General features: G+C 41.1%; 1 protein-coding gene across 2 annotated transcripts in view; it reads left to right on the top strand.

The window, feature by feature from the left end:
- LOC104588319 (putative phosphoinositide phosphatase SAC9) overlaps positions 1 to 27832 on the top strand; it is a 152243-nt gene that overhangs the window by 102360 nt on the left and 22051 nt on the right. The window contains exons 13-14 of one of the 2 annotated variants that reach the window (XM_088894594.1): positions 14663 to 15115; positions 15218 to 15451. In XM_088894594.1, the coding sequence (XP_088750720.1) occupies positions 14663 to 15115; positions 15218 to 15451 (687 nt within the window). Of the gene's footprint in view, positions 1 to 14657; positions 15116 to 15217; positions 15452 to 27832 lie in introns of those variants that run through there. The other variant, XM_088894595.1, reaches the window with a different exon arrangement.

Below are 27832 nucleotides of genomic sequence, written 5' to 3'. Positions count from 1 at the left end.
TATCCAAATACTGATTTGGATTGGGATAACTCCTAATTAGGAGATTTCTTAATCAAGAAGAAAGGGAGGAGATTTCGAATGTACCAAGAGGGAGAGAAATCAGATTTCGATCCAAGGGGTTTTGGTAAGCAAGAAGGGTTCCTGCGATTTGAGATTAGATCTCATACTCTCCAGAAAAGAAAACAGTTCAGCCTTTTCGTTTCTGGAAATCTCCTCCTGCCGCCGCCATCTGCATTATTGCAAGATTTGATCTTTGCAGAAAAGAAAGTCAAGAAACCAGTTCTTGACATCAGTCTTGCAAGAAAGACTGAAAGAATTCAGTGTTTAGTACATCCAGGGGATTCTTGCGAAGGATCCAGTGTGTAGGATGCACCCTGCTGGTTCTGTTCCATCCACAGCTGTGTCATCTTCAGCAGGGACAGATCTTGGAGCATTCTTTGGGCGTGAACACCAGCTTTGGGAGATACTGCTTCTTCGGATCAGGTATAATCCTCCCATTTATCTTTTGGTACAGATCTGGTTTGGTTAGGGTTCAAGTAGATCCTTGAATATTGTATTCTAAATTCAGGGAATATGATTCCCAGTTGGGAGAAGGTAGGAAATTTTTGAAATTCGCCCCACCCATTCCGCAACCTTTATGGCGTCCATCAGATGGATCCTACCATTCTTTCAGTGGTATTAGAGCCACAGGTTCGAATCTTGAACCAAAAGAAAATCAGATCTGACCCTGCGCAGATGGATAGAAGGTGTTCTTTCAAGATTTGCGCAGATTGTTTTCTTTTTTTTCAAGAAACTGTTTCTTGTTAAGGGCGATTGATCTGAAATTAATTTTATTAAATCCAAAATTTATTTGGAATTGTTCTTTATTTATTTTGATTTAATGGACTGTTCAAACCTGGAGATCGCAGTGCAGTTTTAGCGCAGATGGTCTGCGCACCCTTTTTCTTTTCTATTTATTTATTTCATTCAATTCGGTCTGTAAATAAGTTTTTTTTTATTTTTAGACTGAATGTATAGGATTTGATCAAGAATGTAATTAATAGAAATAGGATTTCTGTTATTTTTCTTGATTAAAGAAGATGGAAGGAGATGGCGGCGCTGGAGATTTGCAGATGGAGAAATCGTTTTCTGCGATTTGCAGTTTATGAAACTGCAACCCTTGTGATTAACCTCTGTTTTGCAGGTGGTGCGAACAGTCCATAATTGTTTTGTGTTTGCTAGAAATCAAAACTATTAATTTCAGATCATTCAATAATTAATTCTTGAATTGAAAATCAGTTTTGGACCATTTCGGACTAGATTGGACCAAAACTGTTTGGACCGAATCTGGGTTTCGAAAGGGGCTGTTCTCAGTCCAATTGTCTCACACTTTTGTTCCAAATCTGATGTTCAATTACAGGGATTAATTCGGCCCACCTGTAAAGCCCAGTTTTAAAGGGTTAAAACTGCAAAAGCCCATTATTGTGAGATAAGCTGTATGGGCCGAACTGCTATCTGCGATTCAGCCCATACACCTAGTGGACATTAATCGTTAATGACTTGGTTTTTAAATGGGCCGTTGAATGGGCTTTACAGCAATTAATTGATTGGATCAATTCCTCCTTTACATGTGATGTTTGGATGTTTGATGTGCTGCGACCATGGGCCATAAGTACTTGGCCCGTGATGACTCGTTAGTGGCTCTTGCGCACACCATGGCTGAATGCACATCATTGCCATGGTGTCCCTGAAGGTCATTGGATGCGTACGGAACCCCTAGCCGATTAAGGCCCACCAGAAATCTGACTTTATGAAAGTTAGTGGGAGCCACTTTGGTTTGACCTAAATTAGAACTAGGCCGTAAATTTGTTCCCTCCAGCAAATATGAATGCAAGTGATAGGGAGATCCATATGATGGACTCTCTAAAGGCCTTCCGTCATTAGCACAATGATGGGTCCATCAGTAATGAGGAAACGCACCATAAAATTGGGCTATCCATTTGCTGTTGGATCTGTTAGAGTGTTTCATAAGATGATAGGGGCGTCATAGACCGATGTGGGAGAGGCTTCACCAGAAAATGGGAACTCTCTCACGGTACCTTGGCGTAACCTGAATATGATGGGTGTGCACTCACTGGACAGAAGGGTTTACCTAAAAACGGCTCTGAACCTTGTCTGACAGAGGCCAAAGGGAAACTCATTTGATGAGTGGATATGATCCGTCACAGAAAGGTGGTGGGGTTATGCAGCTGAAACAGTTGGCTTCACGCACCCCATGTGATTTCCCACATTTCCAGAGACATTTCGTCGTCTCCGTCACTGAGATAGGAGGGAAATCTCAGAGATTAACAAATGGGAATGGAACATAGATTAAAAGCCATATCTATGTAGGTAAACATGAATCAAACTAAGGTTGTGGACTAATGATTTTGCTGTTTTATCAGAAAATGGCAAACGGTCAATTTGCAAAGCTTGTAGACGATAACAAGCTTAAGGGCCCAAACTATGCCGACTGGTACAGAAATCTTATGCTGGTCCTAACTTCTGAAAAGTTAGACAAGGTAGTGAAAAATCCTGCCCCGGAACGTCCGGGTGATAGGGCTTCTGAGGCCCGTAGGAGGGACTACCAAGATTGGGAGGATAAGAACTCCCTAGCCCGCTGCTTTGTTATTGCCTCATTAGACAACTCAATACAGAGGCAGTTCGATCAGATCGAACTTGCCAAGGACATATTGGACAGTCTAAGGACAATGTATGAGGAGCAGAACCGTTCTACTCGATAGAAGGTCCTGAAATTGTTCATGACCGCGCAGATGACCAAAGGGCAGAAAGTTCATGACCATTGTCTTCGGATGATGGGATACATCAACGAACTTGAAGCTCTTGGATCCGGGCTAGATCTTGGCACGCAAGTGGATGCCATCCTAAATTCTTTGCCCTCTTCCTTCAATGCGTTCACTATGAACTACAATATGAATAAGCTGAATGTCAGCGTCCAGGAACTCAGCAATATGTTGCAGAGGGCCGAGGATTTACTCAAGAAGGATGAGCCTGTGGTTATGCTTGCGGAAGCTAACAAATCGGGCAAGAGAAAGAGAAAGGCAAAGAAGCCCCAGAAGAAGACTACCAAACCCAAGAAGTAGAAGAAGAACAAGGCATCTGATGTCTGTCACTTCTGCAAGCAGACCGGCCACTGGAAGAGGAACTGTCCTACCTACCTGGAATCTAAGAAAGGTAATATCGAAACTTGTGTCATAGAAACTAATATGTTAGTTACTTCTGTGTCCTGGTGTGTTGACTCCGGGGCTTCAACTCATGCGTGTAACTCACTGCAGGGGTTCAAAGTTAGCTGAAGGTTGAGTGAAGGTGAAGTGACACTGTTCTTGGGAACAACTGCAAGTGTTGCAGCTGCGGCAATAGGAACCGTAGAATTAGTTTTTAAAGAAGGAGTCCTTGTACTTAAAGATTGTCTTTATGTACAGAACTTGAGAAGGAATTTAATTTCTGTTTCAAAATTGTGTGCTGATGGATATACTGTTTACTTTAGTAATATGATTACTGTTAAACGGAATAATAAATTCATCGCATGCGGGGAACTGGAGAACGGTCTCTATGTTCTGCATCCTTCTTTGGAAACTAACTTAACCGAAACTACGTCGGTCGAAAATCCCAAGAAAAGGACTCGTGATACAGTAAATCCCACGTGCCTCTGGCATTATCGACTTGGCCACATCGGTGTCGACCGAATCACAAGACTGGTAAAGGATGGTCCTTTGGATTTTCTAACCGTAGAAAATCTTCCCACTTGTGAACCTTGCCTCCAAGGTAAGATGACTAAGCGGCCATTTGACGGTAAGCCTGAAAGATGTGCATGCACACTTGACCTAATACATACTGATGTATGTGGTCCCCTGAGTGTTAGGACACGGAATCAACACGTGTACTTCATCACCTTTACAGATGATTTTTCACGATATGGTTACGTGTACCTAATGAGACATAAGTCTGAATCATTTGAAAGGTTCAAAGAGTTCAGACAGGAAGTCGAGAAACAGTTAGGGAGAGAAATTAAGGCCCTTCGATCAGATCGAGGTGGCGAGTATCTCTCTGACGAATTCAGGGACTACTTAAAGGCCAATGGGATAGTGTCACAACTAGCTCCTCCTGCTACACCTCAACTCAACGGTGTTTCAGAGAGGAGAAATAGGACCTTGTTGGACATGGTCCGGTCACTTCTCGTACGCTCAGAATTACCCACATCCTTTTGGGGATACGCATTAGAGACTGCTATCTACGTGCTGAATAGGGTTCCAACCAAATCAGTTCCGAAAACTCCATATGAGCTTTGGACCGGAAGGAAGCCAAGTGTGAGACACTTGAAGATTTGGAGTTGTCCTGCACACGTTAAAAGAACAAGTGCGGACAAGTTGGAATCTAAAACCAGCCGTTGCCTGTTTATAGGCTACCCAAAGGATTCGGTGGGTTATCTATTCTATGACCCAAGTGAGCAGAAAGTGTTCTGCAGTCGAAACGCCCGATTCTTAGAATCCGATTACATCCTGGACACCCATCATCAGGAAATAGTTCTTGATGAGGAGAGCTCAGGAGCAGTGGGAGATGTCCCACAAGTTCCAGGTAATGACCAACCTAGAAGGTCCACCCGGGTATCCATACCACCAGTCCGATATGGTTATGACTAGGATAGTTACCTGGTGGAAGCCTTGACTAGTGAAGAGGATCCCGTGACTTACGTGGAAGCTATGTTAGACATAGACTCCCAGAAGTGGGTGGAGGCCATGAGAGCCGAGATGGACTCAATGGAGACCAATGGAGTCTGGACTCTAGTGGATCCGCCCTCCGGGGTAAAAGCAATTGGTTGCAAATAGATCTACAAGAGGAAGAAGGGCCCCGATGGCAGGATTGAGACCTTTAAAGCTCGTTTGGTGGCAAAAGGGTATACTCAGAAAGAAGGCATCGACTATGAGGAAACATTTTCTCCGGTGGCCATGCTTAAATCCATTAGGATCCTGCTAGCTGTAGCAGCGTACCATGATTATGACATTTGGCAAATGGATGTCAAAACAGCGTTCCTGAATGGAGATCTTAGTGAAGATATCTACATGCAGCAGCCGCAAGGCTTCATTGCTACTGGTCAAGAACACATGGTATGTAAACTTAATAGATCCATATATGGACTTAAGCAGGCTTCTAGGAGTTGGAACATCCGTTTTGATTCTGCAGTCAAAACGTTTGACTTTGAGCAGAATCCGGATGAGCCCTGTGTTTACAGGAAATCCAGTGGGGATAAGATCACCTTTTTGGTCTTGTATGTGGACGATATCCTACTCATTGGGAATGATGTAGGAATGTTGACTTCGGTCAAGGTATGGCTATCCCAGCAGTTCTCCATGAAAGATCTTGGAGAAGCTTCATACATACTGGGTCTTCGACTCTATATAGATCGAAGCGGATAATTGGATTATCCCAGGCTGCTTACATTGACAAAATTGTCAAAAGATACAGCATGGAAAACTCCAAGAAAGGAAACGTTCCTTTCAGGCACGGAGTCACTCTCTCCAAGAAGATGTCTCCCAAGACTTCTGAGGAGATTGAGAGCATGAGAGACGTTCCCTATGCCTCAGCTGTGGGGAGCATCATGTATGCCATGTTGTGCACTCGCCCGGACATAGATCAGGTGGTGAGTGTGGTAAGCAGATTCCAGGCAAACCCAGGACAGGAGCATTGGACTGCTGTGAAGAACATACTCAAATACCTTCGAAGGACGAAAGAGTTTTGTCTGGTATTCGATGGTAGTTCCCTGCAAGTTCTAGGGTATACCGATGCCGATTTCCAGTCGGATCCAGATGATAGAAAGTCTACATCTGGGTATGTTTTCACGATAGGATCGTGTGCTGTTTGCTGGAAAAGCAGCAAACAGGGGTCCACTGCAGACTCCACTACCGAGGCCGAGTACATTGCCGCAAGTGAAGCTGCCAAGGAAGCCGTGTGGATGAAGAAATTCATACACGAATTGGGAGCGATTCCATCCAGCACATCACCCATCCCGTTGTTGTGTGACAACAATGGAGCGATCGCCCAGGCTAAAGAGCCTCGGGCCCACTCGAAGTCAAAGCACATCGAGAGGAAGTACCATGTACTGCGGGAGATCGTTGGTAGAGGGGACGTCCTAATTCAAAAGGTAGCATCAGCGGATAATGTGGCAGACCCATTGACTAAGCCACTGACACAGAAGGTGTTTGAGAAACTCGTGGAAAGTATGGGACTCCGGCTTGTACCAGATTGGACCTAAGTGCAAGTGGGAGCTGTTAGACAGTTTTGTATGCCCTTAGCTTCAATCATTTTGATGTACTTTTGTTATTTAGTGGAAATAAATAAAGTGCATGTTTGATTCATGTTGTTTGGTTTAATTCTGTGTAAAACCCTAAAACTGGACATTTGTAGAGACTCATGTTAGTTTTAAATGTTCACAGCCGTTGGATAAGTCTGGGGAGATTTATCCTGCCAAGGCTGATACTGGTGTGCCACCAAGTGTTGGGATGGCCTGTCTCAGCCATCAGGGTAAGACCCGAGGCACATACAGCATGCGATTACTTGAATCCTTGAACCGGACCAGATTTCCAGTCTTGCCCTGGACCTTGGAGATAGATGGGCAAAACTGGAAAGTTACACCTGACCCCTAGACTCGATTATGACACTTCACTAGGTGCTGGATCAGGCTGCCTTTGATATGCCAATCAGTGAGATCCTTAGTGGGGATCAAAACCTGGGTATGTTGGGGCAGTTTGAGAATTCATCTGAGTGGGTGGTCATAGTGACAGAATCAACCACTTTGTCGGACAAAGGGTAATGATCGGGAATGCACTCTCTCTGATGGAAACCAAACTGCCGGCAGTTGATTTCAATCGTTGGAATTTTGTTTTTTTTTTGCAAAATTAATATATTTACATATATATGTACGGTTTCAAAATGTTTGCAAATGGTTTTTAATTCCCGGGATCCATGTGAGAGGAGAAGTGCGGCACTGTTCCTTGCAGCCGAGGGAGAGGTCCTCTCTTGTCGGGCAGTGCTTGATCATTAAGGGCTGAGAGGTTAAGTGTAAGACCATTTAGGATAATACCTGATGGGCTAATCTTGCACCTGCCCACAGTCCCTGGGTTTTTATAAGATGGCTTGGCCCAGGGGCCACTTAATGTAAGTGTTGGGCCCATAGGGTCCATACGATGGACTCAAGGGGTTCATTGAGTTTTTCAGTGAATTCGGCTGGGCCTTGTATTAAAGGCTGGGCCGAACCCATGTGGCTGGTGTGTAGATCAATGCTTGGGTCCCACGCCATACAAAGAAGCCCAACTGGGCAGCAGATTGGAAACTAATTAAACACTGAATACTTAATGGGCCAAAAGCCCATTTCGAGGTGGGCTGATATGATCACCCATCAATGGGGCGAATTTGAGATTGAAGTTAGCAAAAAGGATTGGGCTCTTAGCCTTATCCACTCTTAGAGACCAAATTCAAATCAGACTTGAATCTGGTAACCTCTTGATAAGATCAGGAGTAAGCTAACTCTATCTGGGAAAGGGATTAAGATTATCCCCTATCCAAATACTGATTTGGATTGGGATAACTCCTAATTAGGAGATTTCTTAATCAAGAAGAAAGGGAGGAGATTTCGAATGTACCAAGAGGGAGAGAAATCAGATTTCGATCCAAGGGGTTTTGGTAAGCAAGAAGGGTTCCTGCGATTTGAGATTAGATCTCATACTCTCCAGAAAAGAAAACAGTTCAGCCTTTTCGTTTCTGGAAATCTCCTCCTGCCGCCGCCATCTGCATTATTGCAAGATTTGATCTTTGCAGAAAAGAAAGTCAAGAAACCAGTTCTTGACATCAGTCTTGCAAGAAAGACTGAAAGAATTCAGTGTTTAGTACATCCAGGGGATTCTTGCGAAGGATCCAGTGTGTAGGACGCACCCTGCTGGTTCTGTTCCATCCACAGCTGTGTCATCTTCAGCAGGGACAGATCTTGGAGCATTCTTTGGGCGTGAACACCAACTTTGGGAGATACTGCTTCTCCGGATCAGGTATAATCCTCCCATTTATCTTTTGGTACAGATCTGGTTTGGTTAGGGTTCAAGTAGATCCTTGAATATTGTATTCTAAATTCAGGGAATATGATTCCCAGTTGGGAGAAGGTAGGAAATTTTTGAAATTCGCCCCACCCATTCCACAACCTTTATGGCGTCCATCAGATGGATCCTACCATTCTTTCAATGTACATATCCCTAGTGTCCAAAGACATAAATTTGAACCAGAAGCCCACAAGTGTATCTTCCTTGGTTATTCCCCCACACAAAAGGGTTATTGTTGCTTTGATCCAAAGACTGGTACTCGATATGTCACAATGGATGTCACCTTTGATGAGCTTTCTTCCTTTTATGGTTCCTCTCTGGAGGGACATTGTCTAAAGGGGGAGGATTTGTCGCAGGTCTTTGCTCTTCCTCTTCCTGTCCCAGTTGAGTCTTTTACTGAGTCTCTTCCTCCTTCAAATGAATTAAGGGAGGATCAATCATTCCACTCTTCCTGTCCCAGTGTTCCTCCCCCTTACCTCCTCATCCTCTTTTTAATTCCATGATGTATGAATGGCAAAGATCCAGAAATGAGCAGGTTGTTTCCCGTACAACACATGAGCCTCATGCACTTCCGGTTACAGATGAGACAATAGGTATTGTTTCAGCCCCTTTGGAGCCATCCTTCCCAAACCTTGATATCCCCATTGCTATTAGGAAAGGAAAAAAGGAAGTGTACTTCACATTGCATTTCCAAACACCTTTCTTATAGTTTGCTTTCTCCTTCATATTTTGCCTACCTTTCTTCTGTTGCCTCTAACCCAATTCACAGATCTGTGTCAAAAGCTTTTAATATTCCAGAATGGAGGGATGCTATGAGATAAAAAATTGATGCCCAGCACAAGAATGACACTTGGGAAGTGGTTGATTTGCCTGAAGGGAATGATCCAGTTGGCTGTAAGTGGGTCTTTACTATCAAATATCATGCTGATGGCACCATTGAGAGGTACAAGGCTAGGCTGGTTGCAAAAGGTTATACATAGACATATGGGATTGATTATCTAGAGACCTTTGCCCCTGTTGCCAAGATGACTTCTGTGAGAGTTCTTCTATCTTTGGCTGCTCACTCAGACTGGACACTTTATCAACTGGATGTAAAGAATGCATTTCTAAATGGAGAATTACATGAGGAGGTTTATATGTCTCTTCCTCCAGGGATGTATGAAACAGATATGAAAGGAAAGGTATGCAAGTTGAAGAGATCTCTTTATGGACTAAAACAGTCCCCTAGAGCATGGTTTGAGAGGTTTAGGGCTGCCCTTGTTAACTTTGGCTATGTACAGACACAGTCTGATCATACTCTCTTTGTGAAGAGGAGAGGATTCGTGGCAGTTTACCTGATTGTGTATGTTGATGATATTGTTGTGACTGGTAGTGATGTCTCAAGAATTAATGATCTCAAATCTTTTCTTCATACAGAGTTTGAGATCAAAGATCTGGGGGAATTGAGATACTTTCTTGGCATAGAAGTTGCTAGATCCAAGGATGAGATTCTTATCTCTCAGAGGAAGTATGTTCTTGATTTGCTCTCTGAAACAGAGAAGATGGGTGCTAGACCAGTTGCTACTCCTATTGATATGAGTCATAAACTCTCTGCTTCAGATGGAATATTGTTAGAAGACAAAGGAGTCTTCCAGAGACTCCTTGGAAAACTTTTTTATCTATGCATGACTCGGCCAGACATTGCATATGCTGTCAGTTGCATCAGCCAATTCATGCATGCTCCCCGGGATACTCATATGGCAGCAGCAGAGCGAATTCTGTGTTATTTGAAGGGCTCCCTTGGAAAGGGAATCCTGTTTGCCAAGCATGGCCATATGAAACTTGAAGCCTATACAGATGCTGACTGGGCTGGAAACATTGATGACAGAAGATCTACTTCTGGGTACTGCAGCTTGGTGGCATGTAATATTGTCTCTTGGAGAAACAAGAAACAATCTGTTGTTGCTCGATCTTCAACAGAAGAAGAATACAAAGCCATGGCAGATGGAGTTTCTGAACTATTGTGGCTAAAATCATTGATGGAGGAACTGGGGATTGAGCATGATAAGCCAATGATGTTATACTATGATAATCAGGCCGCCATCAACATTGCTCACAACCCAGTACAACATGACAGAACTAAGTATATTGAAGTTGACAGACACTTCATTCGAGAAAGAGTGGCTTTTGGTGAAGTATGTCTACCTTTCATCACCTCTGAAGGACAGTTAGCAGATTTCCTCACCAAGGGCATTGCCAAGGCTAAACTTCAGCATGATACTGGCAAGCTTGGCATGATTGACATCTATGCTCAACTTGAGGGGGAGTGTAGAGAAGATGGGCCGAATGGCCCATAGGCTGTTTATCTTTTTTTATCTTTTATGTTCTTTGCTGTAATGGGCCTTATTATGGGCCTATTCTTTCTATGTTATGTTATTTTAATTTCTTGCCCAACTAAGGGCCTCTTTGTAAATTATCAAAGTTTAACTTAATAAAATAGTGTTAGGGGTGTAAGAGTGGAGATTAAGGTTCGAAACTCTCTTACTCTGAACCCCTATTGCCGCCATCTTCTTCTTCATCTTCTCTTCCTTAGAAGAATGATTTCAGTTATTTTATTTTGATTTCTGCATCTGTTCTAAACAGTCCTTTATTCTCAAAAGACTATTTTTCTTCTACCTTCTTATTAGCCCTAAGAAAAACTTCTACAGATTTCGCCCTAGGCACATAATTCTCTCCATTCAATTTGATAGAAGTCATTTGAACATTCAGGCAATCGGGGGGAACCATAACACTAGACTTGTGTTCCCTACTGTCTCCCATATCTGATTTTTTTCTTTTTTTTTTCAACATCACTAAACCCTCCTGAATCCACAGCACACTCCTAGTACTAGATCTGCAGCCAATCAGCCACTCAAATCTCACTATAACACCCATACTGCACACTACAAAACAGACATGTACTCGACTGAACACTACACCTGAAACTGGAGGCATGAAAACCTCCTAAGGGAAAAAACGACCACTCCTTTGCAGTCTTTTTCTTAATCTCCAAGGGATTGTTATAGCAGCTCTAATACCATGATAAAATTCAGATCTGCACTAGTATTCAATTAGGAACAGCAGTATAAAGAGATTAAAGGAGATAGAAGAAGAAGAGAAGAGAAAAGAGGAGAAGAAAAGACTGGTTCGAACAAGAGAAAAAATCACTCTCTCTAGTCAGCCAGGTTTATGTTTATTGTTTTCTATAATAAAACATAATTGACTGTTACGCCCCTACTTAAGTATGGGACACATCACTCAACTTAAACATTATACCTCACACCAAATATAAATAAAAAGACCAAACTGCCCCTATACAGTTGATACTAACAGAAACCTATTTGCAGCAACATGGTATACAATGACAGAGATGTTGCTCAGGCCCTCCTCAACAAAATGGAGTATCTGAATGCAAGAATTGCCATATCATGAGTGTTGTTAGGACCATTCTTCTAGATTCCCATGCTCCAACAACTTCCGGGTGGAGGGAGCAAGCACTTCTGTGCATCTCATTAATCTTCTTCCATCATCTGTTCTTGGTAATTTGTCCCCACATCAATTCTTTTCAAATCTCCTCCTAACTTCTCTATGTTGCATGTGTTTGGGTGTATCTATTTTGTGCATCTCATTAATCTTCTTCCATCATTTGTTCTTGGTAATTTGACCCCACCAATTCTTTTGAAATCTCCTCCTAACTTCTCTATGTTGCATGTGTTCAGGTGTATCTATTTTGCACATCTTCCTCCTCATGAATGTACTAAGTTATTTGCTTAGTATGTTTTATGTGAATTATTGAGTTATAACCCTAATCTTAATGGATTTGTATGCTATGACCAAAATCTCGTTGGACTAGAATTTCTTGAAATGTGATATTTCTTGAAACTCTCTCCTTTTTCAGCATATTACAAAATTTCTTGTTCCTTTAGTGTCAATCTTGCAATGCTTTGAGTTTGTAGGTACTTTAGACACTTTGTCTCTCTTTCAACTACCACATCAGACTTATTTCAGGAAGTGGATAGCTGCTTTAGTTTCTACACTCCCAACCTCTCCTCTACCAAAGCATGGTTCATCATCTATTCCAGCCCCTGTAAGTATCTCATCTCCTCTTGTTAAAATTGTTGCTTCATCCATAGACATTCCTCCCTTACATTGCTCTACTGGAGTTTCCAAACCACCTGATCACTATGGTTTTCTTTCTAATATTGTTGTGTTATCATCTACAAATATTCCTGTCATACTAGTAGGTTATGGCTCATACTCATTGGAAATGTACCATGGATATTGAGATTTCTACCCTCCTTGAGAATGATACATGGGAATTAGTTCCTCCTCCTGATGCATCAGCCATAGGAAGTCTTTGGATTTATTCAGTGAAGTTCAAGTCTGATGGTAATCTTGACAGATACAAGGCTAGATTGGTTGCTTACGGTTACAAGCAGGAGTACAAAATTGACTACGAGGAGATTGGGAGACATTTACCCATGTTGCCAAGATGACCACAGACTGTCTTCTCATTGCCACTTTTGCAGCCAAGAACTGGGTGATCCACTACATGGATATGAAAATGCCTTCTTGCATGGGGATTTAAAAAGATGGAGTATATTAAACCACCTCCTGGTTATTGTGACGATCCTCCTCTTGTCTATTGCCTTAAGAAATCTCCCTATGGTCTCAAATAGGTCCCTCGGGTCTGGTTTGAGAGATTTAGATAAGTTATTACAGATGCTGGTCTCACCCAAAGCTCCTTAGGTTACTCCCTCTTCACCTCACAACGTCCTAAGGTATCATTCTATTGCTACTACATGTTGATGATATTCTTGTAACTAGAGATGATCAGGATGGTATTCGTCACCTAAAGAAGCTTCTCAGTCAATCATTCAAGATGAAGAGTCTAGGTCCTGTTACATACTTCTTGGGCTTAGAAGTTCATCATAATTCTCATGGCTACTTTGTTAATTAATAGAAGTATGTTATTGATTTGACTAAGCTTTCTCATCTTATAGATTCCAAGTTAGTTGATAATCCTCTGGAGATAAATCTAAAGCTTATTAAAGATGACAGTCTACTTTTGGAACATGCTACTCTCTATCGTCAACTTGTGGGGAGTCTCATTTACCTCACCATGACATGACCAAGCATATCATATGCAGTTCAGATTGTTATCCAGTTTGTTTCCTCTGAAAACCACACATGATAGTTATTTTCATTTCCTTTCCTTCACCTCATCCCTATAGTTGTCTGCATATGCAAATGCTAACTGGGCTGGCTGTTCAGATACTCAACTATCTATTACTAGATGGTGTATTTTCTAGGTGATTCCCTTATTTCTTGGAAATGTAAAAAGCAACAAACAATTTCTAAGTCTTCTACTAAAACAGAATGCCGAGCCATGTCTGCAACACGTAGTGAAATTATTTGGCTCAAGTCACTTTTACATGATTTCTATATTGATCAATCATCTCCTATACCTTTATTACCTGACAATCTCAGTGCCATCAAGATTGCCTCTAATCCAGTCTTCCATGAGAGGACGAAGCATATTGAAGTGGATTATCACTTTATCTGGGATCTCCTTACTGCGGTTCACATCTCACTTCTTCATGTTTCTTCTAGCCTTTAGCTAGAGGACATCTTCACAAAAGCTATGACAAGAGCCAGGCATTCTTTTCTTATGGGCAAACTGATGCTAGTACCCTTGAATCAGTTTCAGTGGGAGTTAGAGATAATGAAGGTTAAAGTTGTAATTTTACTTATAGTTTGTATCTTGTGCACATTCTTTTATTGTGTACTTGTAACATAAGGAAAGAAATGTCCTATTTCTTTTTAATATAAATACTTTTCTCTTGATGTGGTTGAATTATCTAACACACCACAAATCTGTTTGTTTCTCTTTCATTTGAATTGCACTGACACTATATGGGGTTGGCCACATGAATCCTATCCGCCATTCCATTCTGTTCAGTGCCATATCCACCTTAATTTCTCTTACTATATTATATGTATTCATGTAGAAAATGTTCAGACCATTCTCCAGCCACATCTGGCTGCTTCTCTCTCTCTCTCACACACACACACATTATAAGCTTTCCCTGTTTATGGTATTCATTTTAATTCTTTTAAAATAATATCTTTCATACCACAGACCTTTCTATTTTTAAACTCATTCTTTTCTAAATAGGCTCATTTCTTCCTTTGCCAATGTGTGTATATACTTTTCAGATATGTGTATGTGTATGCTTTCATTTCTTTGTTTATATTATACTGGTGGATAAGTTAACCTTTTACAAAATGTTACAATATTTCCAATTCTTTTGGCTATGGCCATCAGCATTGTTTTTTGCTTGTTTATAGGGGTCTTCCTTCTCTTTTATATGCAAATAAGTATTTCTGTTTTGTGTGTCTACCTTGTGCTATTTTTTGTTTTCTATTCAGTTATATCAATTGAACACTAAAGAAAAATATAACTAATTGTTTCTTGTTCTGTATTCTCAACCACCTAAACTTCACCATTGTTAGTACAGGTACAAATATGGGTCAGCAATAAGATAAATAAAGAAGAGCGTTCATGTGTGGGAAAGTGGGATATCCAATCCTTGATCTCATCATCCTCAGAATTTTATGGGCCAGAAAAATCAGGCAGTGAGAATGATGTTCCAAGGCATGTCAAGTTTACCTTCAAGAATCAAATTCGGTGCCGTATCATTTGGATAACACTACGTATTAGGCGGCCGGGTTCAAGTTCTATTCATTTAGACCAAGAATTCGATCTTTTTTCTCTAGATGAAAATCCTTTTGAACATAGCCGTCGTGCCTCTTTTGGAGGTACAGTTCAAAGTGAACCATGCATTCATGCCAAAAGGTTTTTAGTAGCTGGGAGCCATGTAAGGAATGATCTAGGGCTTGCATCACAAAGATCTGACAACATAAACTTGAAATCCTGGTTAGAGAGAGCTCCACAGTTAAGTCGATTCAAGGTATGAATGATTCTTCTTACTTGTTAGCCTTACAAATATGGTTTTCTGTCAGTTATTTACTGCATTATGTCTTGATTGATTGTTTTTTATTCTTCTTTGAAGGTTCCAGTTGAGGCTGAAAGATTATTCGACAATGATTTAGTCTTGGAACAGTATCTATCACCTGCTTCACCTCCACTGGCGGGGTTCCGTCTGGATGCTTTCACTGTGATAAAGCCTCGTATTACCCATTCACCTTCTTCTTTGGAAGTGGGTATCTGGGATAATTCCTTAACATGTTTAGAAGACAGGCACATATTTCCTGCAGTACTATTTATTCATGTATCTGCTCTCCAGGTAGTTAGAAGTGAATCTCTCTCATCTACATTATTGTTGCATTATCTACATTAACATGATATTATAACTTTTGCCCAATATTGTCAGACTCAGATTGGACTGCAAATTTGAACTGTGTCCCAGTAGGCATTCCATATGTTAATAACCCCAACTTTCATACTTTTCTAACACCTAGTTAGCTTAGATTGCATCAGGATGTTATTGGCAAACCAGTCAAATTTAAGAAACCAAGACAGTTTAACTGTCAGCAAGCCAGTCCATTTGTTAAGAACAATTTGATTCATATATAAGACAACATTTACATATGGATAACATCTATTTTTGTTTGTTATGAAAATGCAACTAAAAAGATCTGAATCTATCTATTACTTATGTAGTGGCACAAATAAATACCATCTGTTACAAACTGTATAATTAAAATAGGAAGATGTTACAGACTGTATAATTAAAATAGGAAGTAAATACTAGGGAGATATGATGTTACAGACTGTATAACTAAAATAGGAAGTAAATACTAGGGAGATATGATTTACCTTGATTGTAGGACAGATTTGTAGGAATTTGATTAGTCTTCTTTCCTAATATATTCTTTCCTAACATAGAATTTGTAACTTGTATATATACATATGAGATTGATGAATAATACAACAAATTCTTCTTCTTCCTCTGTTTACTCTTATTTTACATGGTATCAGAGCATCTAGTCTCTGTCTGCCCTTTTGTTTTAAGTAAACAGTAGGTAGAGGAAAATTCCTAGGTGTTTCGGGTCACCTCCTTGGAGAAGTCAGAGCATCTAGTCTCTGCTAAGTCCGGCAGTCAGCAGCCCTGCGCGTGTGTCTCACGCACCGCCTGAAGATTCTGCCATAGTCACACGCGCCGGCACATGGAGGCACATCTGTCGCAGGAAATTTTTTTTCAGTCGTTGTCTTTTGGCTCGCCTCGTCTTGTATAGCACATATTTGTGCTTTGTTACGTGCATATCCATTCTGGTGTTTTCAACAGGTGTGTTCTGTTGATTTTCGGTGTTCAAAATATTCTGTTTATTTGAATTTTGAGATTATGGCAGACAAGAAATCAGTAGTTATGTCGGATGTTATTCTAGTGATGTCAAAAATAACTGAGCATAAGCTTAATGGCTCTAATTATCTAGATTGGAGTAAAACTGTTCAACTATATTTGCTGAGTATTGCTATGGATAACCATTTGACTGATGACCCTCCTAATGATGACTCGAGAAAGTCTTGGTTGAGGGAGGATGCCCGTTTGTTCTTGCAGATACGCAACTCCATTGAAAGTGAGGTGGCTGGTTTAGTCACTCACTGTGGATTTGTTATGGAATTAATGAACTATCTAGAGTTCTTGTACTTCAGAAAGGGGAATATTTCCCGCATTTATGATGTGTGCAAAGCCTTTTACAGGGCAGACAAAGGCGATAGATGTCTTACAAGCTATTTCATGGATTTCAAGAAAACATATGAAGAACTTAATATGTTACTTCCGTTTAGTACTGATGTGACTGTTCAACAAGCTCAGCGAGAAAAGATGGCTGTTATGATTTTTTTAGCTGGCCTACCTTTTGAATTTGAGACTGCTAAATCTCATATTCTTTCCAGTTCAGAGATCTCTTCTCTACAAGATGCTTTCAGTAGGGTCCTTCGTATAGAATGTTCTCCACCTGTTCAGCCTAGTAGTGCCCTTGTCAGCCATAATAATACATCTGAATCAGGGAGACAACAATACAGGAGTGGTAGTGGTAGGTCAAGTAACTATGATAGGAATACTAATACTCATGGACAGGAGTTAGGAGAGATAATGTGTCATTACTGTCATAAGTTAGGACATATGAAGCGGGATTGCAGGAAGTTGCAGAATAAGAAAACTCAGTCAGCCCATATTGCATCCACCACGGATACTTCTGAGAAGTCTGTTATGATATCTGCAGATGAATATGCCAAATTTGCTCAGTACCAAGAATCATTGAAATCTCAATCTACTCTTGTTACTGCCATCGTCGAGTCAGGTAAACCCAATACATGTCTTGTTTCCTCCTCTTCAAAATGGGTCATTGATTCTGGAGCTACAGATCATATGACAGGTAATTCAAGTCTGTTTTCTACCTTTCAGTCACATAAATCTACCTCTCCTGTTACTTTAGCAAATGGGTCAACATCTTGTGTTATTGGGAGTAACCTCCTGATAAGATCAGGAGGTTATTGGGAGTAACCTCCTGTTACTTTAGCAAATGGGTCAACATCTTGTGTTATTGGGTCAACATCTCCTGTTACTGGTAACCTCCTGATAAGATCAGGAGTAAGCTAACTCTATCTGGGAAAGGGATTAAGATTATCCCCTATCCAAATACTGATTTGGATTGGGATAACTCCTAATTAGGAGATTTCTTAATCAAGAAGAAAGGAGGAGATTTTCGAATGAACCAAGACAGGGAAATCAGATTTCGATCCAAGAGGTTCTGGTAAGCAAGAAAGGTTCCTGCGAATTGAGATTAGATCTCATTCTCTCCAGAAAAGAAAACAGTTCAGCCTTTTCGTTTCTGGAAATCTCCTCCTGCCGCCGCCATCTGCATTGTTGCAAGATTTGATCTTTGCAGAAAAGAAAGTCAAGAAACCAGTTCTTGACATCAGTCTTGCAAGAAAGACTGTAAGAATTCAGTGTTTAGTACATCCAGGGGATTCTTGTGAAGGATCCAGTGTGTAGGACGCACCCTGCTGGTTCTGTTCCATCCACAGCTGTGTCATCTTCAGCAGGGACAGATCTTGGAGCATTCTTTGGGCGTGAACACCAACTTTGGGAGATACTGCTTCTCTGGATCAGGTATAATCCTCCCATTTATCTTTTGGTACAGATCTGATTTGATTAGGGTTCAAGTAGATCCTTGAATATTGTATTCTAAATTCAGGGAATATGATTCCCAGTTGGGAGAAGGTAGGAAATTTTTGAAATTCGCCCCACCCATTCCGCAACCTTTATGGCGTCCATTAGATGGATCCTACCATTCTTTCATCTTCATCAAACTTCTTGTATAGATACACCATCTCAAAATGGGGTTGCTTAACGGAAAAATAGACACCTACTTGAAACGGCAAGAGCTTTGTTATTTCAAATGAAGGTTCCTAAACCTTTCTGGGCTGATGCAGTTTCCACATGTTTTTTGATTAACCGTATGTCTTCATCTGTCCTTCAGGATAAGACTCCTTATCATGTTCTGTTTCCAAATAAAACACTGTTTCCTATTGAGCCTAGGGTATTTGGGTGTACATGCTTTGTTCGGGATGTTCGTCCTCAGGTTACCAAACTAGATCCAAAATCTTTGAAGTGTGTTTTTCTTGGGTATTCTCGTGTTCAAAAAGGGTATAGATGTTATTGTTCTACTCTTCACAGATATCTTGTGTCAGGTGATGTTAATTTCCTAGAAGATACACCTTTCTTTCCATCTACTCCTCATTCAAGTCAGGGGGAGGATGATGATTTGTTAATCTATACTATCACATCATCTGGTTCACATCCTATTGAATCTACTCCTGCCAGGCCTAAGCCACCTACAGTACAGGTTTATTCTCGGCGACCAACCCCTCCAGATCCATGTCCTGCACCAGCTCCTTCGTCGGAAGATCCAGTCTCAACTGATCTTGTTCCTTCGTCATCAGAACCAGTCTCTAATGATGATCTTCCTATTGCTCTTCGTAAAGGTAAGCGTAAGTGTACTTATCCAGTATCTTCATTTGTGTCTTATAATCATTTGTCGTCCTCTTCTTGTTCTTTTATTGCATCTCTTGATTCTATCTTTGTTCCTAAGACTGTTAAAGAAGCCCTTTCTCACCCTGGATGGCGTAATGCTATGATTGAGGAGATGAATGCTTTAGAGGATAATGGTACTTGGACCTTGGTAAATTTACCTGCAAATAAGAAGGCTATTGGGTGTAAATGGGTGTTTACAGTTAAAGTCAATTCTGATGGGTCCATTGCCTGATTAAAAGCCCGTCTTGTTGCTAAAGGATATGCTCAGACTTATGGAGTGGATTATTCTGATACCTTTTCTCCTGTTGGTAAACTTACTTCTGTCAGGTTGTTTATTTTTATGGCAGCTACTTATAATTGGCCCCTTCATCAGTTAGACATCAAGAATGCTTTTCTTCATGGGGATCTTCAAGAAGAAGTTTATATGGAGGAACCGCCTGGCTTTGTTGTTCAGGGGGAGTATGGGAAGGTTTGCTATTTTCATTAGTCTCTGTACGGGTTGAAGCAGAGTCCTCGCGCTTGGTTTGGAAAGTTTAGTCAGGCAGTCGAGAATTTTGGTATGAAGAAAAGTAAGTCTGATTATTCTGTTTTCTTCAAGCACTCTGCTGCTGGCATCATTTTGTTAGTTGTGTATGTGGATGATATTGTCATTACAGGGAGTGATACTACAGGGATTTCATCCCTTGAATCCTTTCTCCACACTCAGTTTCATACCAAAGATTTGGGAATGTTGAAATACTTCTTGGGTGTTGAGGTAACAAGAAGCAAGAAGGGAATATTCTTATCTCAAAGGAAATATGTACTTGACTTGTTGTCTGAGATGGGAAAGTTGGGAGCTAAGCCATGTAGCACTCCAATGATTCCTAACTTGCAGCTCACAAAAGATGGTGAATTATTTGAAGATCCTGAGAGATATAGAAGATTGGTTGGAAAGTTGAATTATCTTACTGTAACTCGTCCAGCTATTGCGTATTCAGTTAGTGTGGTGAGTCAGTACATGTCCTCTCCAACAGTTAATCACTGGACAGCTGTAGAACAAATTTTGTGCCACTTAAAAGGAGCACCTGGGCGAGGAATTTTGTATGGCAATCATGGTCATACTAGAATTGAATGTTTTTCAGATGCTGATTGGGCAGGATCCAAGGAAGATCGAAGGTCTACTTCAGGCTATTGTGTATTTGTTAGAGGGAATCTAGTTTCATGGAAAAGCAAAAAGCAGAATGTTGTCTCACGTTCGAGAGCAGAATCGGAATATAGAGCTGTGGCCAAGTCTGTGTGTGAAATAATGTGGATATATCAGCTTCTGACTGAAGTAGGTCTTAAAACTTCAGTACCAGCCAAGTTGTGGTGTGGTAACCAAGCTGCTCTTCACATTGCATCTAATCATGTTTTTCATGAACGAACTAAGCATATCGAGATTGATTGTCATTTCGTTCGTGAAAAGATTCAGCAAGGTTTGATTTCCACAGGTTATGTGAAAACAGGAGAACAACTGGGAGATATCTTCACGAAGGCTCTTAATGGGGTTAGGGCTGATTATCTTTGTAACAAGCTGAGCATGATTAATATCTATGCTCCAGCTTGAGGGGGAGTGTTACAGACTGTATAATTAAAATAGGAAGATGTTACAGACTGTATAATTAAAATAGGAAGTAAATACTAGGGAGATATGATGTTACAGACTGTATAACTAAAATAGGAAGTAAATACTAGGGAGATATGATTTACCTTGATTGTAGGACAGATTTGTAGGAATTTGATTAGTCTTCTTTCCTAACATAGAATTTGTAACTTGTATATATACATACGAGATTGATGAATAATACAACAAATTCTTCTTCTTCCTCTGTCTACTCTTATTTCACACCATCAAACAACACTTCAAGATTAGATGTATTTTACATATATTTATATGTATTCTATATGTATCCATTTATGATGTCATGGGTCACTAGCTTGCCCATTGGTCAGACTGTTTAGCCCATAGCCCTATCCTGTCTTTGTCCAAATGGTCTGGTTCTGACAACACTGCTTTTGTTTGCTTGTAGTTTTGACACAAATTTGTGAAGGTAAAACCACTCATTAGAAGTTTAGAACTAAAAATTGTTAGACAGTTTTGTATGCCCTTAGCTTCAATCAGAATGATGTACTTTATGAGTTTATTGTAAATGAATAAAAGTGCATATTTGATTCATGTTCCCTTGGTATGTTTCTATGTAATACCCTTAAACTGGAGACTAAATGAGACTCGTGTTAGTTTAGAATGTTCACAGCCAGTGGATCGGTCTGGGGAGACCTATCCTAACAAGGTTGACACTGTGGTGCCACCAAGTCGGTTGGGGTGGCCTGTCTCAGCTGCCAGGGTGAGACCCTAGGCACATACAGTGTAGGATTAATTGAATCTTTGAACTGGACCAGATTTCCAGTATTGCCCTGGACCTTGGAGATTGATGGGCAAAACTGGAAAGTTACACCCGACCCCTAGACTCGATTATGATACTACATTAGGTGTCGGATTGGGCTGTCTTTGATGTACCATTCAGGGAGATCCTTAGCGGGGGTCAAAACCTGGGTATGTTGGGACAGTCTGAGAATTCATCTGAGTGGGTGATCATAGTGACAGGATCAGCCCCTTTGTCGGACAAAGGTAATGATCGGGGATGCACTCTCACTGATGGAAACCAAGACTGCCGACATCCGATTTCAAGCGGTGAGATTTGTTTTGCAAAGTATATTTTATATGAGATATAAAAGTATATATATTATGGTTTCTAAAATGTTTGCAAGAAGGTTTTAATTCCCAGGATCCATATAAGTAAAGAGTGCAACACTGTTCCTTGCAGTCGAGGGAGAGGTCCTCTCTTGTCGGGCAGTGTATGATCATTATGGGCTGAGAGGTTAAGTGTAAGACCATTGAGGATAATACCTGATGGGCTAATCTTGCATCTGCCCACAGTCCCTGGGTGTTACAAGGTGGCTTGGCCCAAGGACCACTTAGGGTAAGTGTTGGGCCCATAGAACCCATTTGATGTGTTTCAAGGGGTCCACTGTCCATAACAGTGTATTCGGCCAGGCCTTGTAACAAAGGCTGAGCCGAACCCATGTGGCTGATGTGTAGATCAATGCTTGGGTCCCACGCCATACAAGGAAGCCCAACTGGGCAGCAGTTAGGAAGGTTAAGTGAGCACATAAGCTTAATGGGCCTAAAGCCCATTTCGAATTGAGCTATTTTATTAATTAATAAAGGGGCGAATTCTGAGATGGATTAGCAGATAGGATAGGGTCTTGACCCTATCCAGTCATAGAGTCCAGATCTGAATGTGATTCAGATCTAGAAACCTCCTAATGAGATTAGGAGATAGCTAATCTAATCTGCAGATAAGATAAGGGTTTATCCCTATCACCTAAAAGGGGTCTTATCCAAATATGATTTGGATAGGCAGCTCTTAATTGGATTAGGAGCTGATCTTTTAGGTTAACAAAAGAAGGAGGGGGCGGCAGCCTTTAGAAGACACACAATCAGATTTTCTTCAGTGCTGAAATCACAAGAAGAGAGAATTCTGCACCCTGCGAATTCCTTCTTGCCGCCTCCCTGTTCTTGCCACCCTGTTTTGCCAGTTCGAACTCCATCAGTGGGAGAAGTCAAGATTTGATCTTGACATCAGTTCTTGGAGGAAGAATTGATAGGAATCTGTGCTCACGTGCCATTCTGTTGTTTCTTGCGAAGGACAGAGTTCTTGGAGAAGAACATTGCTGATTCGGCTCCATCCTGCATTGCGCCATCTTCAGTGGGAGCAGATTTTGGATCCTTCCTTGGGCGTGAACACCTCCATTGGGAGATACTGTTTCTCCACATCAAGTATAATCCTCTCCTACTCTTTTTGGTTCAGATCTGGTTCAGTTTATGGTTCAAGAATGATCCTTGAAAATGTGATTTTCTAAATAGGGAATGCGATTCTCAGTTGAAGGGAGAGAAATTTTTGAAATTCGCCCCCTTAGTCCGCAATCTTTGGGTGTCCATGGGATGGATTTCTCATCCCTTCAAAAATCTCCGAATGTCTGAAAGACTTAAAAAGTGACAGAACCTCCTATAAAGAACAAAAAATGGACATTTTCTAGGAAAGGCCATTACCCGATGCCGGTCCTAGCTACGCATGGTCTTCAAGAGAGGTGGATTCAGTATGGACCTTAAGAATTTTTACACAAACTGATTGTTTTCAAACTCAAACCTGTGTTCTTATGCTCGTTAGTAGGAATGGAAATTTTCCCCAATGAACCTGGGCCCCTCCCCACCCTATCTTGTCAAATGGCATGGGTTTTCCTCGATCTTAAATGGGGATTTTTTTCCCTAAACCAGGGTGGGTTCAGGGAATTATATGCTAACAGTAGTCGATCTAGACTACAATCAGTCTTGAATTAAAAAGAAAAAGGATGCAAAATTGAAGAGAAGAAGAAGAGAAGAGAGTAGGAGAAGAGGTACACAAAGAGAGTTTCAGAAAAGAGAGAGGGAAGGTCATAATTTCTGCCGACCCACTCTTAGTATTTATATAACTATTGGCTAATTGTAAAAGGGTTGAATTGCCCTTATTGCTTACATGGCAAATAGAATAAGAAATAACTAACAATAAAGCTGAAATAACTACCAACTAACACTGTCATATCTAATAGAAATATTGCTGCCATACGAACACTGTGGAGACCACATCAGTGTTCTCTACACTCCCCCTCAAGCTGGGAATAGATACTTGTCATTCCCAACTTGCATAGATCTACCTCTAACTTCTTCCTTGGAACAGCCTCGGTGAGAAGATCTGTTAGCTGCATGCTGGAGGTGATATACAAAAGACACACTTCTTGAGATGAAACCCTTTCTCTGACAAAATGTCGGTCTACTTCAATATGCTTAGTTCTGTCATGCTGTACCGAATTATGAGCTATATTAATAGCAGCCTGATTATCACAATACAGCATTAAGGGCTTCTCATAAGCAATACCCAACTCCTCAAATAGTGATTTCAACCATAGGATTTCAGCCACACCATTAGCCATGGACCTGTATTCAGCTTCTACACTAGAACGAGAAACAACAGTCTGCTTCTTACTCCTCCAGGAGACCAGGTTACCTCCTACAAAAGCATATCTAGAGGTGGATCTTCTATCATCAACACTCCCAGCCCAATCAGCATCTATATAAACCTTTATCTTCATGTGATTATTATTCTTGAATAGAATACCTCTACCTGGGCACCTCTTCAAATATGCTAATATCCTCTCAACTACAAGTAATTGAGTAGTCCTAGGAGAGTGCATATACTGACTAACAATGTTGACCGCATAACTGATGTCCAGTCGTGTGAGACAAGGATAGAGGAGTTTTCCAACTAACCGTAGGAACATAGTTTTATCTTTAAGTGGCTCTCCACCCTCTGCACTGATCTTGTGATTCTGTTCAATAGGTGTATCTGTAGGCTTAACACCTAACTTTCCAGTTTCTTCCAACAAATCTAGAACATACTTTCTTTAAGAAACAAAAATCCCATGTTTAGATCTAGCTACCTCAATACCCAAGAAGTATCGTAGCTCTTCTAGATCTTTCACCTCGAATTCTTGATGGAGTTGTTTGAGAGACTCAATCTCACCGTTATCATTCCCTGTCACTACAATATCGTCCACATATATAGCAAGCAAGGTCAAGGAAGAGTTCACTCTCTTAATGAACAATGTATGGTCTGACTAGGCATATACATAGCCGAATCTTTCAAGGGCTTGTCTGAATCTATCAAACCAACCTCTGGGGGACTGTTTGAGTCCATACAAGGCTTTCTTCAACCGGAAAACCTTCATTCCCGTTTCTGCATCATAAAATCTAGGAGGCAACTGCATGTAGACTTCTTCCTGCAAGTCTCCATTGAGGAAGACATTTTTAACATCCATCAGGAACAAGGGCCAAGAGTAACTGGCTACAAGGGACAATAAAACTTTAATAGTGGTCATCTTGCTACTAGAGCAAAAGTCTCTAAGTAGTCTATACCATAAGCCTGAGTAAATCCCTTTGCAACTAACTGAACCTTATACCTTTCAATGGAACCATCAGCATTATGTTTCACAGTAAATACCCATCTACATCAAACCGGTTTCTTCCCTTTAGGCTGGTCAACTAGTTTCCAAGTATTATTCCTCAGAAGAGCATCCATTTTGACCTTCATTGCATCTTTCCACTAGGAACTGACAAGGCCTCCTGCACTATTCTGGGGATAGGAATATCAGCAATACATGTGAGGAAGGACCTGTAAGAGGGGGACAGGTGATCATAAGACAAGAACTAGGAAATGCAATGGGCTGTGGATGTGGTGCAATGCAGTTTGCCTTTACGGACTGCAATGGGGAGGTCAAGGTCATCCAAAGGAGGTAAGGGCTCAATAGTGGAAGGTATCTAAGTGGAACTTGGATCTGATAAAGGAACTATAGTACCTAAATATGGATCCGCAGAAGGAATTGGGGCTGTCCTGGACTACTGATGACTGAAATCAACATGCCTTCACCGCCTATGATAGACTCTCAAATCCCAACACCTCTGACACCCCTCCCCATTACATTCCTCATCACTCAATGGAACAGGTAAAGGAACTTCTGATGAGTTAGCCCCACACTCACTACTCTCCCCCTAAGGAGAAACCCTCTAGGATAATAGGGTACATCCTCGAAGAAAGTGACATCCATAGAGACAAATCGTCTCCCAGAAGTGGGTTCATAGCAGCAATATCCTTTTTGAGTTTGTGCATTGTGAGCTTGAGAGCTATACTTGAAGTAGAGGAGAGGAGAAGAACACCACTGATATGCTGTGAATGTCGAACTGTACTACCCAGTCGACCATGCTATTATTTATATTTGAATGTAGTACAATGATACAAGTAATTACTGGAATGCCCCTGATTAGTGATGGGACACCCAGTTAACTTAAAACATTAAATAGGCTTAGGCTCATTAACACAGGCCTAGTTACAGGATAACTTAAATTTAAGTATGGGCTAATAAGAACTCTTATCAGCCGAACACTCATACAAAGAGACTTCATTCTAACATTCTAACACTCCCCCTCAAGCTAAGCATGGATATCAATCATGTTTAGCTTGCCAAGTATGTCCCTGAACTTTGTTGCTGCCAGCCCTTTAGTCAATATATCTACAATTTGCATCTCTGATGGAGTATAAGGCACATAGAGTTCTCCCGAGACAATTCTCTCTCTGACAAAGTGTCGATCAATTTCAAACATGCTGCACGGGATTGTTGGCAATGTTGATACCAGTTTTATTATCACAATACAGCCTGAGAGGACCCTCAGCCTTAATACCAAGCTCATTAAGAAGAGTTCTGAGCCATAAGAGTTCAGCAACCCTGTGTGCCATAGCTCGGTATTCTGCTTCTGCACTTGATCTAGCCACTACATTCTGCTTCTTACTGCGTCATGTGACCAGGTTTCCTCCCAAGAATGTACAGTAACCTGAGGTTGATTTTCTGTCTCCAACAGACCCAGCCCAATCTGCATCAGTGTAGGCTTCAATTTCAAGTTTGTTGTTTTTCCTAAATAGAATTCCTTTCCCTAGGCAAGTCTTCAAGTACCCGAGAATTCTTTCCACTGCTCTCATATGAGGGATCTTTGGTGAGTGCATGAATTAACTGACAACATGCACTGCATAGGCAATGTCCAGCCGAGTAAGGGATAAGTATATCAGCTTTCCTACCAATTTTTGGTACCTCTCTTTATCACAGTATTCCTCACCCATTGATTCTTGTAGTCCATGGTTCGGTTCTATTAGAGTGTTTGTTGGCCTGCACCCATCATGCTTGTTTCCTCTAGGAGATCTAGCACATATTTCTGCTGACATATGTAGATTCTTTCTCTTGATCTAGCAACTTCAATCCCAAGAAAATATCTCAGATTTCCCAGGTCTTTGATCTCAAATTCTAAAGCTAAGAACTCCTTCAGCCTCTTCATCTCTTCCAAGTCATTTCCGGTAATCACCATATCATCCACATAAACAATGAGTGTCGTAAGTTTGTCATCCTGTCTCCTTGTAAATAATGTATGATCTGCACTGCTCTGAGTGTACCCCACTTTCTTCATGGCCATACAAAGTCTCTCGAACCATGCCCGAGGAGACTGTTTCAAACCATATAATGCTTTCCTTAATTTACACACCTTCTTTCCAACATCATAGCCTGGTGGAGGTTCCATGAATACCTCTTCATGAAGATCACCATTTAGGAAGGCATTCTTCACATCCAGCTGATGGAGTTCCCAAGAGAAATTTGCTGCTAGTGACAGTAGAACCTGGATTGTGTTGAGCTTTGCTACTGGGGCAAAGGTTTCTTTGTAGTCAATTCCTTCCTTTTGTGTAAATCCCTTTGCCACAAGTCTGGCCTTGTACCTCTCGATTGACCCATCTTCCCTGTGCTTTACTGTGAATACCCACTTGCACCCAATAGTGCCTTTCCCCTCTGGCAGGTCACCTAATTCCCACGTTCTTGCTTTCATTAGGGCTTTCATCTTTTCATTCATGTTTTCTTTCCACCTTGGATCAGATGCCGCCTCTGAGTACCTGGAAGGGACACATACAGAGGAAA

This window comes from Nelumbo nucifera, chromosome 1, assembly GCF_055504915.1.
Source record: "Nelumbo nucifera cultivar China Antique chromosome 1, China Antique-T2T, whole genome shotgun sequence".
In the NCBI taxonomy this organism is placed as follows: domain Eukaryota; kingdom Viridiplantae; phylum Streptophyta; class Magnoliopsida; order Proteales; family Nelumbonaceae; genus Nelumbo; species Nelumbo nucifera.
This window is presented reverse-complemented; position numbering and strand designations above follow the sequence as displayed.